Source organism: Oncorhynchus gorbuscha, linkage group LG08 (assembly GCF_021184085.1).
Source record: "Oncorhynchus gorbuscha isolate QuinsamMale2020 ecotype Even-year linkage group LG08, OgorEven_v1.0, whole genome shotgun sequence".
NCBI classification, from domain to species: Eukaryota; Metazoa; Chordata; class Actinopteri; order Salmoniformes; family Salmonidae; genus Oncorhynchus; species Oncorhynchus gorbuscha.
Genome location: NC_060180.1, coordinates 33,920,861 through 33,935,723, shown reverse-complemented (window position 1 = coordinate 33,935,723; position 14,863 = coordinate 33,920,861). Strand labels below are relative to the sequence as shown.

At 43.4% G+C, this 14,863-nt stretch overlaps 1 protein-coding gene across 1 annotated transcript in view; it reads right to left on the bottom strand.

The window, feature by feature from the left end:
* LOC124040837 (potassium/sodium hyperpolarization-activated cyclic nucleotide-gated channel 2-like) overlaps positions 1 to 14,863 on the bottom strand; it is an 83,863-nt gene that overhangs the window by 42,081 nt on the left and 26,919 nt on the right. Inside the window, exon 4 of the mRNA XM_046357937.1 lies at positions 2,335 to 2,553. Within this exon, the coding sequence (XP_046213893.1) occupies positions 2,335 to 2,553 (219 nt within the window). The remainder of the gene's footprint in view (positions 1 to 2,334; positions 2,554 to 14,863) is intronic.

The following is a 14,863-nucleotide window of genomic DNA, read 5'->3' as shown; positions in this document are numbered from 1 at the left end:
GCTGCATTTCGGTCTGACTCTCTTCAAACAACAGACGAACTTCGTTACAGCACCCCGTTCAAACGCACTTAAATCTTTTGTCACCTCTGAATGGCACACGTACACAATCCATGTTTCAATTGTGTCAAGGCTTAAAAATCCTTCTGTAACCTGTCTCCCCTTCATCTACACTGATTGAATTGAATTTAACAGGTGACATCAAAAAGGGATCATGGCTTTCACCTGGGTTCACCTGGACAGTATATGTCATGGAAAGAGCGGTTGTTCCTAATGTTTTGTACACTCAGTGTAAGTCTTCAAGATCCAGCAAAGTTACTTGCGTGGTTCGGTGATCCATGCTTATGTAACGAAAACCTTGCCTGAGACCTGAAGATGTGTTAGTTTGACATGTGTTTTTTTAATTGAATATCCAAAACATACAATATACTTGCAATGAAGCCGCTCAACAACTACATCATACCAGTCATTCATTCAGAGCGACATACAGAAGCATCCAGGGTCAATGCCCTGCTCAAGGGCACGTTGACAGATCTCCCACCATGCCAAAAGTTTGACCTGTGTTAGTTTGTGTTAGACATACAGTGCCTTGCAATAGTATTCATCCCCCTTTGTGTTTTTCCTGTTTTCATGTAATGGACATACACAAAATTGTCCAAATTGGTGATGTGAAATAAAACAAAACCCTGAAAAGTGGTGCATTCACCTGTGTATAATCTGTGTCACATGATCTGTCACATGATCACAATATATATACACCTGTTCTGAAAGGTCCCAGAGTCTAAGCGGCACCATGAAGACCAAGGAGCTCTCCTAGCAGGTCAGGGACAAAGCTGTGGAGAAGTACAGATCAGGCTTGGGTTATAAAAAAATATCTGAAACTTTGATCATCCCACGGAGCACCATTGAATCCATTATTAAAAAATTGAAAGAATATGGCACCACAACAAACCTGCCAAGAGGACCAGGCAAGGAGGGCATTAATCAGATATTCCTGAAGAAGCTGCAGTATCTGTCCAAAGGACCATTTTAAGCAATACACTCCATAGACTTTACGGAAGAGTGGCCAGAAAAAAGCCATTGCTTAAACAAACAAATAAGCAAACACGTTTGGTGTTCGCCAAAAGGCATGTGGGAGACTCCCCAAACATATGGAAGAAAGTACTGTGGTCAGATGAGACTAAAATGTAGCTTTTTGGCCATCAAGAAAAATGCTATGTTATGCTATAAAATGCTATACCCAACACCTCGAACACAACATCCCCACAGTGAAGCATGGTGGTGGCAGCATCATGCTAGAGTCTCCCGATACTGATAGGATTGAAAGAAAGGAAGCGCTGCTCTCGAATCAGCTTTCTTCATTCAAATCTTTCCTTAACATTGTAATTATTTCACAATACTGACAACGGATCAGCTAAAAAAAACGTAGCACTTAGCTGTTCTACGAGTGGTCTGAGAGGGAGCCGTTAGATTCAGAGCATTTTCAAATGCAACTTTAACAACAATGGTTTGGGGAAACAGCTCTGAAATTAAAAGAAGCTCCTACAAAGGTTCTAACGATTAACTTAACCTAACTTAAGATGCTCTTGGAAACCGGGCCCAGGATGTTGTCTCTGGTTTTGTATCTGAATTTAGAGAAATTAATTTTAAAAACTGAATCTGAATGTATCTGAGAAGTTGAATGTCACGTTCTGACCATAGATCTTTTGTGTTTTCTGTGTTTTAGTGTTGGTCAGGACGTGAGCTGGGTGGGCATTCTATGTTGTATGTCTAGTTTGTCTATTTCTATGTTTGGCCTGATATGGTTCTCAATCAGAGGCAGGTGTTAGTCATTGTCTCTGATTGGGAACCATATTTAGGTAGCCTGTTTTTGTGGCTAACTTGGAACAAATAAAATAGTGCAGTCAAATTGAACATGGTCAATTCATAACCACTAATAAGATTGATATAGAATATGATATTTTTTTCTAATGGAGAAAATTTATATTGCGATGACCTTACTACCTACTAGGTAAAACCAAATGGTCCTTAGTGGTTCAATAATAAAATAAAGTATTACTTTATTAATGATCACTACATTTTAGCATGTAGTTGTTACATAGCTAATAATAAGTGTATAATTATTTATATCAGAAGTAATATGAAGAGAAAGAATAGCTTAGCAGTAAAGGAGTAATGGCAGTTCATTTATTCATTCATTCATTCATTATTCATTCATTAATGTATTCATTCACAGGAAAGGAAGCTATAATTTCACTGCACCATTCAGGCAACATGATCGTAGTTATAACAGAATTGAGAGATAGCGGGAGGATGATGAAGGGAGAGGCTCCTTACCTTCTCCTGGTACTGTCGTCGGGACGAGTCCAGGGACTGGATGAGTGCTGTGGCATGGCCTATGAACACAGCATAGCAGGTGGCCCCGACGATCATACTGAGCATGGTGAGCCAGATATCAGACAGGCTCTCCGGGGCCTGCCGACCGTAGCCGATACACAGCATGTGGCTCATCGCCTTGAACACTGCAAACGAATATAGCTCCGACCAGGTGTCATTCTGCAGAAAGACAGAGAAATTAAAAACAGAAAATATTTTAAATATGGATAAAAGACAGAAGTTACCCATTTGGGGAGGAGAGGAGAAGGAATGGAGGAAGTTGGTGACTCAAAGTAAGAGACAAAAACGTACAGAGAGAGAGAGACCGAGGAGGGTAGGAGAGATTGAGAATTGGGGACAAACAGGACAAGGAGAGGAAGTTGTATAAATGAGGACTCAGGGGAGATAAAGAGAGGGAGAGAGATAGAGAGGACGAGGAGGATAATTAGGGGGGGTGAGAAAGGGGGAGTGAAAGAGGGTTAGAGACAGAGAGGGAGGGAGAGAGGAAGAAAGAAAGAAGTAGAAAAAATGAGAGAAAGAAAGTGAGACAAAGAGAGAGAAAGAAAGAAAGAGAGAAAAAGACAAAGATAGAAGGTTAGAGAGAGGGAAACAAAGAAAGAGAGAGATATTGGGGGAATCCTGTGAGGCCTAATCAGTGAGAGGTAGAGGAGGTTCTGAGATTATTTCCACAGAGACTTTAAAGGACTATTCTACACAAAAACCTTTGGAATTGTTGACATTGTCCCAAAATGTTTTGCTTGTCAGCAATCAAGTTTTCAAGATATATTTTGCAAAATGCATCATACGGGGATTCTGTATTTTTTCAGTTACAAGCAACAAATGACAAGCAACATTTGGGACTATGTAAACAACAGACTAATGAAACAAATACCAACAGTTTTGGGGTATTTTCCTTTACACCACAACAACAAACACACACAGGGTGACATTATGCAACCAATAAAAACAATACTGTGGAGCAGAATTCATTTTTATGCAGGTCTATGAGATGCCGCCAATAATTTAAAGGTGCAGAGGGGCAGTACTCATTTTGTATTACAGTAAGTGTTCTCCAGTCGATTCGAAATATTGCGGTTTGTTTTTGGTACAATCTCAGCAATTTATTGCAGTGAGGGCTGTGTAGTCAACAGAAAATGTCCAGGAAAGAAGCAACTAAAGGCCACGTCCTAATAGTCTGGCCAAGTCCCAGTACTTTTGAACAGCTTCCTTTCCTTGCCTCCTCTTCTTGTTTGAATTCTTATTTGAATTGCGTTGACAGCTAAAGAGACCTCTACAACCCTTTCACCTGTCTGTTAGTGGAAAGAAAGGTCACAAGGAAAGGAAGCCAGCCAGTCCCACTTCACTCCATACTCCCTCCACTTGGCCATAACCCTTTGACGTTTCCAGATCTGAAGCATCTGGATAGGTATAGGGAGTGCGGTGGTGGAGCTTCAACCATATTGCTAACACATATGGATATGGCCAAGGGGAAGGGCTAGGGGGCGAATTGGGACCGGATGATAGTGTTGGAACATAGCCCCTATCCAGGGAGCCTCTGATGTCAACAACACCTTGTGGCCAACTGAGAAGCAGTTCAGTTATCCATTATTCCTACCAAGCACACAATGTTCTGTACTGACACAAAGTCAAGGCCTCCATAGATTTCTTATTTCCCACGCCCTTCTCTACCGCCCACGACACACAGCAGAGCAGAACAGGGAAAGGGTGCAGCTAGAGACTGCAGTCAAAATGTTCCACTTCGTCCTGCTCTCCCCTCCAGACGGTAAATGTAATCGACTATGATAGAATAGAGCATATAATAGTAGAAGAGTGTACATGTAGCTGTTTAAAACAAAGAGAAGAAACAGAAGAGCTTTGTTGTATTTGCAAGACAAATTCCCTCCCCAATACATTGCATATTCAACAACTTACAACAAAAAAAATGAAGCTGAAATTGGGATTTTATTTTAGGAATAAGGCCTGTTTTTCTTTTGAAGCCAGAAGGAGGCAAGTATCAGCTACATTTATGTCTTTGCTAGACTATGGGGATATTTTATATATGAATGCTTCCGCTCAGTGTTTGAAATCAATTGACACTCTTTACCATGGCACTTTGAGATTTATTTTAAACTGCAAAACCCTTATGCACCACTGCACTTTGTATACCAGGGTTGGCTGGCCTTCTCTAGTCACTCGAAAGCTCAGTCACTGGTATACTTTTATTTACAAAGCCATTTTGGGTTTACTACCTTTTTATTTGGGCATTTTTATTGTTCAGAAATGTGGTGGGTACTCTCTTCGTTCGCTGGACTTTATCCTGCTAACTGTTCCAAATGTTCGAACTGAATTTGGTAAAAGGGCACTCTGCGCCATCGTTTTAGAACACAAAATACTTTTAGACTGGAAGAACTTGTCCCGATTGGTGTTTTTAAATCACTGATGAAGGATTTTGAGGCTGATTCCCTGACCTGTCAATGTTTTTAATTTGCTTTTTTTATACTCTTGTGAATTCAATGGTTTTTACTAGATTACTTGTAGTTTTTCATGTTGTGTCTCTGTAATTTTTTGTAATGACTTGGTGCTGCCTATTTTGGCCAGGGCGTTCTTGAAAAAGAGATTTTAATCTCAGTGAGCCCTTCCTGGTTAAATAAAGGTTAAATAAAATAAATAAATAATCCATTAAGTAGAACTGAGCACTAGCTGATCCATATCTAGGATTTTCTGTATTAAATGGTTAGAGTGGAAAGGAGGGACTGTTTTACTCAGGTAATAAAATGGAAGGAAGAGAGATTCTTAAAATAACCCTTGGACACACTGCAGGGGCTGGGGCTAAATGGTGGATGTGAAAACAGAAACAGAAACAGTAGAGTGAAAGAGAGTGAATAATGGATGAATGATGAGCACTTTGGCTTGAAAATAGCCCAGGCAGCTGAGAAAGTGTCACAAATCCCGCCGAAGATGGTGCCTCTTCCTGTTCGGGTGGCACTCGGCGGTCGTCGTCGCCGGCCTACTAGCTGCCACCGATCCCCTTTTCTGTTTCAGTTAGTTTTGTCTGATTAGTTTCACCTGTTTCTTGTGTGGGTTTTGTTTTGGGCCATTTAAACCCGGTAGGCCCGCCTGCTTTTGTGCGGGCTTGTTTTTCTGTTCATGGTGTGTGGATTATTGTGGATTCCTTTTACCCGGACAGTTTCGTCCTGTTTGTTGGACTTGGTATTTATGCGCACTTGTATTTGGTGTGACTGTTACTCTGTTCCTGGAATAAAGATCCATGTTTGAACTAACCCTGCTCTCTGCACCTGACTCTTCCACCCACTACTCCTAGAAGCCTTTACACAGAGGGAAAGAGAGAGAGTGAGTGAGTGAGTGAGTGAGTGAGTGAGTGAGTGAGTGAGTGAGTGAGTGAGTGAGTGAGTGAGTGAGTGAGTGAGTGAGTGAGTGAGTGAGTGAGTGAGTGAGTGAGTGAGTGAGAAATAGGAAGTCTCAGGGGTCAACCACACTGGAGCACACAGGATCAAAGTGATACATGTATAAACAATCTGTTCAACTATGAAAGGCCTCATAGTTGAACAGATACCTCACCAAGTGAGGCTCCACCTAGACTTCCTATGGACTACGGGGAGCTTCCCCCATACTGTTTAAACCAATTTGATTCTTTCCCATCTGAAAACACTTCAGGGATAGGAGGCTATATGCTCAGGTTTTAAGAGCCTGGCTTGGAAGTACAGTAGTAGGTAGAGGAGAACATGATGTAATTGACGACATCGGGGTCTCCTTGAATCCTTAGGGGCTGTGTCCCAATATTTTAAAAGTTGATTTTCTTTGAGACACTGATGGCTCACTAACCGGAACCCCCAACAGAAGTTAGCCAGCTAACTAGCTACTAGCTAGTAGTCAGCTAACCTTAGCCCGGGAAAGTCCTGCCAGTCTGCACAGCGCGATTCAACCCAGAGCATACCTGACTGCTTTTTCTCCACATCTCCAGGTTCCTACCGCAAGCTCTCAAGCTTTTCACTTGGATCATCACAGCTAGATATCTGCTATCAGAGTGGCTACCCCCTGGCTAATGTTTCTGTCCCGAAGTAAGCATGGGCCTAGCCTCGTGCTAGGCCCATCTCCCGGCTAGCTGAAGAGGCCCATCAGCCACTCCTTGGGCTACAATACATATTTTGCCAATTGGCCTGGACCCCTTTTTCTGCCGACACGGATCCCCGCCGATCCATTTGGGGCGGCAGGTAGCCTAGTGGTCAGAGTGTTGGACTAGTAACCGAAAGGTTGCAAGATCGAATCCCCGAGCTGATAAGGTAATAATCGTCATTCTGCCCCTAAACATGGCAGTTAACCCACTGTTCCTAGGCCTTCATTGAAAATAAGAATTTGTTCTTAACTGACTTGCTTAGTGAAATTAAGATAAAATAAAAATAAAATTAAAATTATGACTGGTCTACCGACGTAATTTGCCCCGAGGGGTTTCAACAGGCTCCTCCGTCGAGATGTCCCCTGTAGGCCCACCGTGGCCCGCAAGCCACGGCTAGTAGCACTAGAGCATATCGGACTGTTAGCTGAAGAGGACCTTCAGCCAATTTCTTGGGCTACAATACCTATTTTGCCAATTGGCCTGGACCCTTTTACTACATACACGGAGCCCTGCCGATCCAGCACGACTGGTCTGCCGACGTCTGAGGGGACTACAACAGACTTCTTCCATCGCGACTTCCCGCTAAGGCCCTTCTGCTAGCCTGCTAGCCCCAGCCCACTAGCTGTCTGAATTGGCGTGTCTCCAGCTCGCCTACATACCCCCGGGTCCCTATGATCACTCAGCTACGCATGCCTCTCTCTAATGTCAATATGCCTTGCCGTTTTGGTTTGTGATTATTGCCTTATTTCACTGAAGAGCCTCCAGCCCTGCTCAATATGCCTTAGCTAGCCCTTTTGTTTCACCTCCCACACATGTGGTGAGCTCACCTGGTCTAAATGATGTCTCTAGAGACAAAACCTCTCTCATCGTCACTCAATGCCTAGATTTACCTCCACTGTATTCACATCCTACCATACCCTTGTCTGTACATTATGCCTTGAATCTATTCTTCCGTGCCCAGAAGTCTGCTCCTTTTACTCTCTGTTCTGAACGCACTAGACGACCAGTTCTTATACCCTTTAGCCGTACCCTATCCTACCCCTCCTCTGTTCCTCTGGTGATGTAGAGGTTAATCCAGGGCCTGCAGCGCCTAACTCCACTCCCATTCCCCAGGTGCTCTCATTTGTTGACTTCTGTAACCGTAAAAGCCTTGGTTTCATGCATGTTAACATTAGAAACCTCATCCCTAAATATGTTTAATTCACTGCTTTAGCACACTCTGATACCCCGGATGTCCTAGCCGTGTCTGAATCCTGGCTTAGGAAGGCAACCAAAAATCCTGAATTTTCCATTCCTAACTATAACATTTTCTGACAAGACATAACTGCCAAAGGGGGCGCAGTTGCAATCTACTGCAGAGATAGCCTGCAGAGTTCTGTCATACTATCCAGGTCTGTGCCCAAACAATTTGAGCTTCTACTTTACTTCTACTAAAAATCCACCTTTTCAGAAGCAAGTCTCTCACCATTGCCGCTTGTTATAGACAACCTTCTGCCCCCAGCTGTGCCCTGGACACCACATGTGAATTGATTGCCCCCCATCTATATTCAGATGTCGTACTGTTAGGTGACCCAAACTGGGACATGCTTAACACCCGGCTATCCTACAATCTAAGCTAGATGCCCTCAATCTCATACAAATTATCAATGAACCTATCAGGTACAACCCCAAATCCGTAAACACGGGCACCCTCACAGATATCATACTGACCAACCTGCCCTCTAAACACACCTCTGCTTTTTTCAACCAGGATCTCAGCGATCACTGCCTCATTTCCTGCGTCCGTAATGGGTCTGCGGTCAAACGACCAATCCTCATCACTGTCAAATGCTCCCTAAAATATTTCAGCGAGCAGGCCTTTCTAATCGACCTGGCCTGGGTATCCTGGAAGGATATTGACCTCATTCCGTCAGTAGAGGATGCCTGGTTATTCTTTAAAAGTGCTTTCCTCACCATCTTAAATAAGCATGCCCCATTCAAAAAATGTTGAACCAGGAACAGATTTAGCCCTTGGTTCCCTCCAGACCTGACTGCCCTTGACCAGCACAAAAATATCCTGTGGGGTACTGCATTAACAACGAATAGCTCCCGCAATATGCAACTATTCAGGGAAGTTAGGAACCAATATACACAGGCAGTTAGGAAAGCAAAGGCTAACTTTTTCAAACAGCAATTTGCATCCTGTAGCACAAACTCCCAAAAGTTCTGGGACACTGTACAGTCCACGGAGAATAAAAGCACCTTCTCCCAGCTGCCCACTGCACTGAGGCTAGGAAAAACTGTCACCACCGAAAACTCCACGATAATTGAGAATTTTAATAAGCAATTTTCTATGGCTGGCCATGTTTTCCACCTGGCTACCCCTACCTCGGTCAACAGCCCTGCACCCCCCACAGCAACTTGCAGCTTTTCCTACACCCAAATCCAGATATCTTGACGTTCTGAAAGAGTTGCAAAATCTGGACCCCTACAAATCAGCTGGGCTAGACAATCTGGACCATCTCTTTCTAAAAGTATCCACCGCAATTGTTGCAACCCCTATTACTAGCCTGTTCAACCTGTCTTTCATATCGTCTGAGATCCCCAAAGATTGGAAAGCTGCCGTGGTCATCCCCCTCTTCAAAGGGGAAGACACTCTAGACCCAAACTGTTACAGACCTTTTTCCAACCTACCCTGCCATTCTAAGGTCTTCGAAAGCCAAATTAACAAACAGATCCCCCGACCATTTCGAATCCCACCGTACCTTCTCCGGTATGCAATTTGGTTTCTGAGCTGGTCACCTCAGCCCCGCTTAAGGTCCTAAACAACATCACAACCGCCACCGATAAAAGACAATACTGTGCAGCCGTCTTCATCAACCTGGCCAAGGTTTTCGACTCTGTCAATCACCACATTCTTATCGGCAGACTGTACAGCCTTGGTTTCTCAAATGACGGCCTCGCCTGTTTCACCAACTACTTCTCAGACAGATTTCAGTGTGTCAAATTGGAGGGCCTGTTGTCCGGACCTCTGGCAGTCTCTATGGTGCTGCCACAGGGTTAAATTCTCTGGCTGACTCTTTTCTCTGTATACATCAATGATGTCGCTCTTGCTGCTGGTGATTCTCCGATCCACCTGTACGCAGGCGACACCATTCTGTAAACTTCTGGCCCTCTTTGGACACTGTGTTAACTAACCTCCAGACGAGCTTCAATGCCATACAACTCTCTTTCCGTGGCCTCCAACTGCTCTTAAATGCAAGTACAACTAAATGCATGCTCTTCAACCGATCGCTGCCCACACCTGCCTTCCCATCCAGCATCACCACTCTGGACGGTTCTGACTTAGTATATATGGACAATACAAATACCTAGGTGTCTGTTTAGACTGTAAACTCTCCTTTCAGACTCACATTAAGCACCTCCAATCCAAAATTAAATCTAGAATCGGCTTCCTATTTTGCAGCTAAGCATCCTTCACTCATGCTGCCAAACATACCCTTGTAAAACTGACTATCCTACCGATCCTTGACTTCAGCGATGTCATTTACAAAATAGTCTCCAACACACTACTCAGCAAATTGGATGCAGTCTATCACAGTGCCATCCGTTTTGTCACCAAAGCCCCATATACTACCCACCACAGCGAACTGTATGCGCTCGTTGGCTGACCCTTGCTTCATATTCGTCGCCAAATTCACTAGCTCCAGGTCATCTATAAGTCTTTGCTAGGTAGCCCCTACCTTATCTCAGCTCACTGGTCACCATTGCAGCACCCACCTGAAGCACGCGCTCCACCAGGTATATTTCACTGGTCAACCCCAAAGCCTATTCCAGTTCTTTCCAGTTCTCTGCTGCCAATGACTGGAACGAATTGCAAAAATCACTGAAGCTAGAGGCTCACATCCCCCTCACTAACTTTAAGCATCAGCTCCTGTCATGTTTTGTCTTATATTGCATCTTTTCCTTCTGTTCGTTTTCACAGATCAATTGCACCTGTACATAGCCCATCTGTAAATAGCCCATCTGTAAATAGCCCATCTGTAAATAGCCCATCTGTAAATAGCCCATCTGTAAATAGCCCATCCAACTAGCTCATCCCCATATTGTATTTATTTATTTGCTCCTTTGCAGCGCAGTATCTCTACTTGCACATTCATCTTCTGCACATCTATCACTCCAGTGTTTAATTGCTAAATTGTAAATACTTTGCCACTACGGCCTATTTATTGCCTTACCTCCCTAATCTTACCTAATATGCACACACTGTATATAGATGTTTTCTATTGTGTTATTGACTGTGTGTTTGTTTATTCCATTTGTAACTCTGTTTTTGCTTTATCTTGGCCAGGTCGCAGTTGTAAATGAGAACTTGTTCTCAACTGGCCTAACTGGTTAAATAAAGGTGAAAAATATATATATTTTAAAACAGTCAACCTCACCGCAAAGGAACTGGGTCACGGCCAACACAGGCAAACAAAAGAACCCAGAACACAGAGATGTATGTTTGCTTTGCGCTGGCACATTGTCATATATTTTCCCTTTCTCAGAACAAAAAGGGGGCCAGGGCGTTGCTTGACCATAATAGGCACGTAAAGAGAGAGAGCCAATGAGAGACAATTCAACACGTGTATTTGGGGAGCGATAAGCAGATATAGTACAGCACGTTATGAAGCCGACAGTCCAACCCTGTCTGCAGCCGCAGGCTCTATTACACTAGCTTGACTGAATTTATAGTGACCGGCCACAGACAGAGACAGCCAGGCCATCTCTCTCTCTCTCTTTCTGCCCCCCCCCCTCATGCCTCATCGCTCTCCCTCCATCAAAACCACTGGGAGGAGAACACAACATTGTAATATATTTGTTTAATCTGTGAGCAGAAGGCCAGACATCCTCTTTTCCGAGCCCATTCATTCCCAGCACCAGAGGAAGAGTGGCATCCTTTTTTATTTTTTATCTATCTCTGCCTCTGCCTTGATGATGATGGGGTCTAGTGTGGGAGTCTGGATCCGTTTGTAGGGCGTCAGTCTTTTCTCATAAAGCCTTTTTTTGGAAGGGAAACAGCAGCTCTGATGGATATGTCTAATAGGGTTACTTGGGTTCCACAGAGGAACAGTACAGTAGATAAGGTCAGAGAGACACTATTATTATAACATGGAACTACTGAACTCCACATGCAATGTGGTAGAAGCTTAGCTAACCTTTCTCTTTATATGATTAATTTGATTGCCAATATGCCCTTTATCATATACATAGTCTATACAAAATCTACAGAGTTGTTTGTTCCCATGTTGCTGTTAGTTTCAATATCTTGTTTTCTGGCAAACCCTAGTTCACCATATGTTAGAATGTATTGGCTTGTGGTACTGCAGGGCTAGGGGAACAAGCTCCAGCTGAACGCTGTTCCCTTAATGAGAGTGGCAGCCCTCTAATTGACAGCCTAAAGATTTAAAGGTGTGCAGCGCTCATTTTGGTGGAGAGCACACGTCACACGAGGTATTGCTAGGACTGATATGATTAGCAAAGTTTAAGCTGTTGGCTAGTCCTGTTGACTTTGTTTTGTTTTCTACATTTAACATCAGACCCTCTAGAGCTCTGAAAAAGCCAGGATTTAATTAGCCTTTTCTTAATAAAAGTCTCTTTGTTTTCACTGCTCATCTGTCTCCTTTGCCTTTAAATCATTGGTCCGGCATAGGCAGTGTTTTCCAGACCCCAAGGGGTGAACATTTAGTTTTTTGCCCTAGTACTACACAGCTGATTCAAAAAACAAAACGTGCAACCATTGCGGTCCCGAGGACCGAGTTTGGGAAACGCTGCCCTAGACAGTGTAAAACCCCTTGCACTGTCACATAGCCACCAATACACCCCCTGCTGTACATGCAGGAACATATGACTTCGGTGGAATTATTCACACACTCAAAACCAAGACCAGCTAATGGGGCTAGATATGATATCTTCCTTTGTCTTGCCTCTCTCTCAGACAGTGACGACAAACTCATATCTAAATCCTTCACTGATTTCAAATTACTGTTTCCACTCGGTACCTGTTGGGGGTCTGATCACAGGTAATTTTGCAGCGTTGGATACAGACTCTGAAACTCACTTTAGCCCACCCTGATACTGCATACTAGTCCAATCCCACTAGGCACAGACATCCGCTCAATATCTAGTTTTGATTTACATTTGGTTGAGTTGTTATTCAATGTGAAATAAATCAATCTCACCATCATTGGATTTAGGTTAAAAATATGAAATGCCCTTATGTTTTCTTCTTGCAAATCCAATCAGTTTTCCACATTGATTCAATGTCATCACATAGGTTTTGGGGGTTGAAATTATGTGGAAACAATGTTTATTCAACTAGTTTTTGCCGTGTGGGATAGACTAGTTATTATATATGCAGTAATGCACGTATAGAGGGAAGTGGTGGCTGGTGTTACTTTAAAATCGGAGGACGGGCTCATTGTAATGGCTGGTATGGAATAAATGGAAAGGTATCAAACATATGGTTTCCATGTGTTTGATGCCATTCCATTAATCTATTCAAGCCATTAGGAGCCTTCCTCCATTCACCAGTCTCCTGTGGCAGAGACTGACGTCTCAAGGAAGCAGCTTTTCGAAAGGTACACAAGAGCCTCTATTTCTTGGCCAGTTGTTTCAATTAAGCACGTCTGTTCTTTACGGTAGTGTTTAATCAACACCAATAATTACAGTTCTGAAAGCCTGACTGTCTGTTTGCTGCTGATGCCGCTATATCATTATCCATTTAGCCCCTTCACTCCTGTGACGCATGGCTCTTTCTCTCTGCTGAGGAAAAACAAACTATCTCTCACTGTTAATCAACGATCACTCCCAACATAGAATTAAAATTGATAGAACGGACTAGAATTGATCAGCGTTCCCTGGTGGTTGTAACATTTGTCTATTTAAAATGTTCAAGAATCGATGCTTAATTGCCATGGTAATTGCTATTGTTCTCCTATGGGGACAACCAAAGAACCCCTTTAGGTTCTAGATTGTGTATTTTGGAATTCTACAGCTCTATGATTGAATTATTAGCCTTATGTGACGTCATCCATTCAACAAAGAAGGGAACAGGCAGTTTATACTCTTCAAAAGGGTTACAACCCGTCCGTCCTTGGTCTAGTAGTGATGATGGATGTCCTGGCTGCTACACAGTGGATAATATTACGAGTAGCCAGCCACTCAATAGGAGGGAGGTCTCATGCAGGTAGCCTCGGGAACACTGCATCCTGCCAACCTGGGCCGCTCGCTAAAGAGTGACAGCCCTCTGGAGAGATCCTGGCCTTGGTTATACTACGGGGGGTCAACGGCCTGCCAGAGGTAGGCTAGTTGTCAGGGTGGGAGAGAGTATCATGTGGGAGTTTATACAGTATACAACACAGTCCTCAGGACCCCTAATTGTCTATCATAGAAGGGTAAACTCTGAGTTGTTGCTTTGAGGTGGCCAGTCAGAATGCATGTGTTGGGTTGTCATATGAATGACATTAAGTATCTGGCAGAGAAGGTTATGCAGGTTTATTACAGTCTGACATCAAAATTATGGGAACTGACAATAACGCTCCTGACAGGAGGGATGTGATGTTCTGAACCTTTCATTAGAGAGAGTGTCCTGGCCGATCCACATGATCCTCACTGTTCTCATCACAGTCTCAAACAAGCCTTTCTCAAACAAGCCTTTCCCAAACAAGCCTTTCAGATTATGGTTACCTGGTCAATCAACTGGTCAACTAATATCTATTCTGGTCACTTGACCCCTCACCTGAACCCTGCAATACTTCACAAGGTTGTAAGATTGGGAAGCAGAGCCAAAGTCGTAATCACCTTTCTCAATCAACTGACCTGATTTTAAACATCAAACAGATGAAAACACAGCACAGATAACAGTCTAGCATAATTCAATCGAACATCACAAACCAAGATTCGTTCCTTCACAACTTGGATGAAAGGAAAATACTTGTTTTCTCTTCTCATTGCTTAAGGCCCACCGGGGGACTCATTTGATGGGGTATTAGTTCTGTGCGTTCATAAAAAGGAACACACTTCAACATCTTCCCTGCAGGAAAAATGTTAACTAACAGAAAATGTACGAGATTTACAGGCCCAATGGCGGCAGAGGAATAGAACCCAATCCGTTTAAAACCCCATTTAGAGCTGTGCCTCGTGGCTAGGGCCTGGGAGACAGGGCAGTTTTCCATGGGTCTGTAAAAGGCTGAGCTGACGGACGGACCTACACTCTTGAAAAGAAAGGTTCTATTTAACCTAAAATGGTTCTTCGACTGTCCCCATAGGAGAACCCTTTTGGTTCCAGGTAGAAACCTTTTAGGTTCCATGTAAATCCCTTTCCGCAGAGGG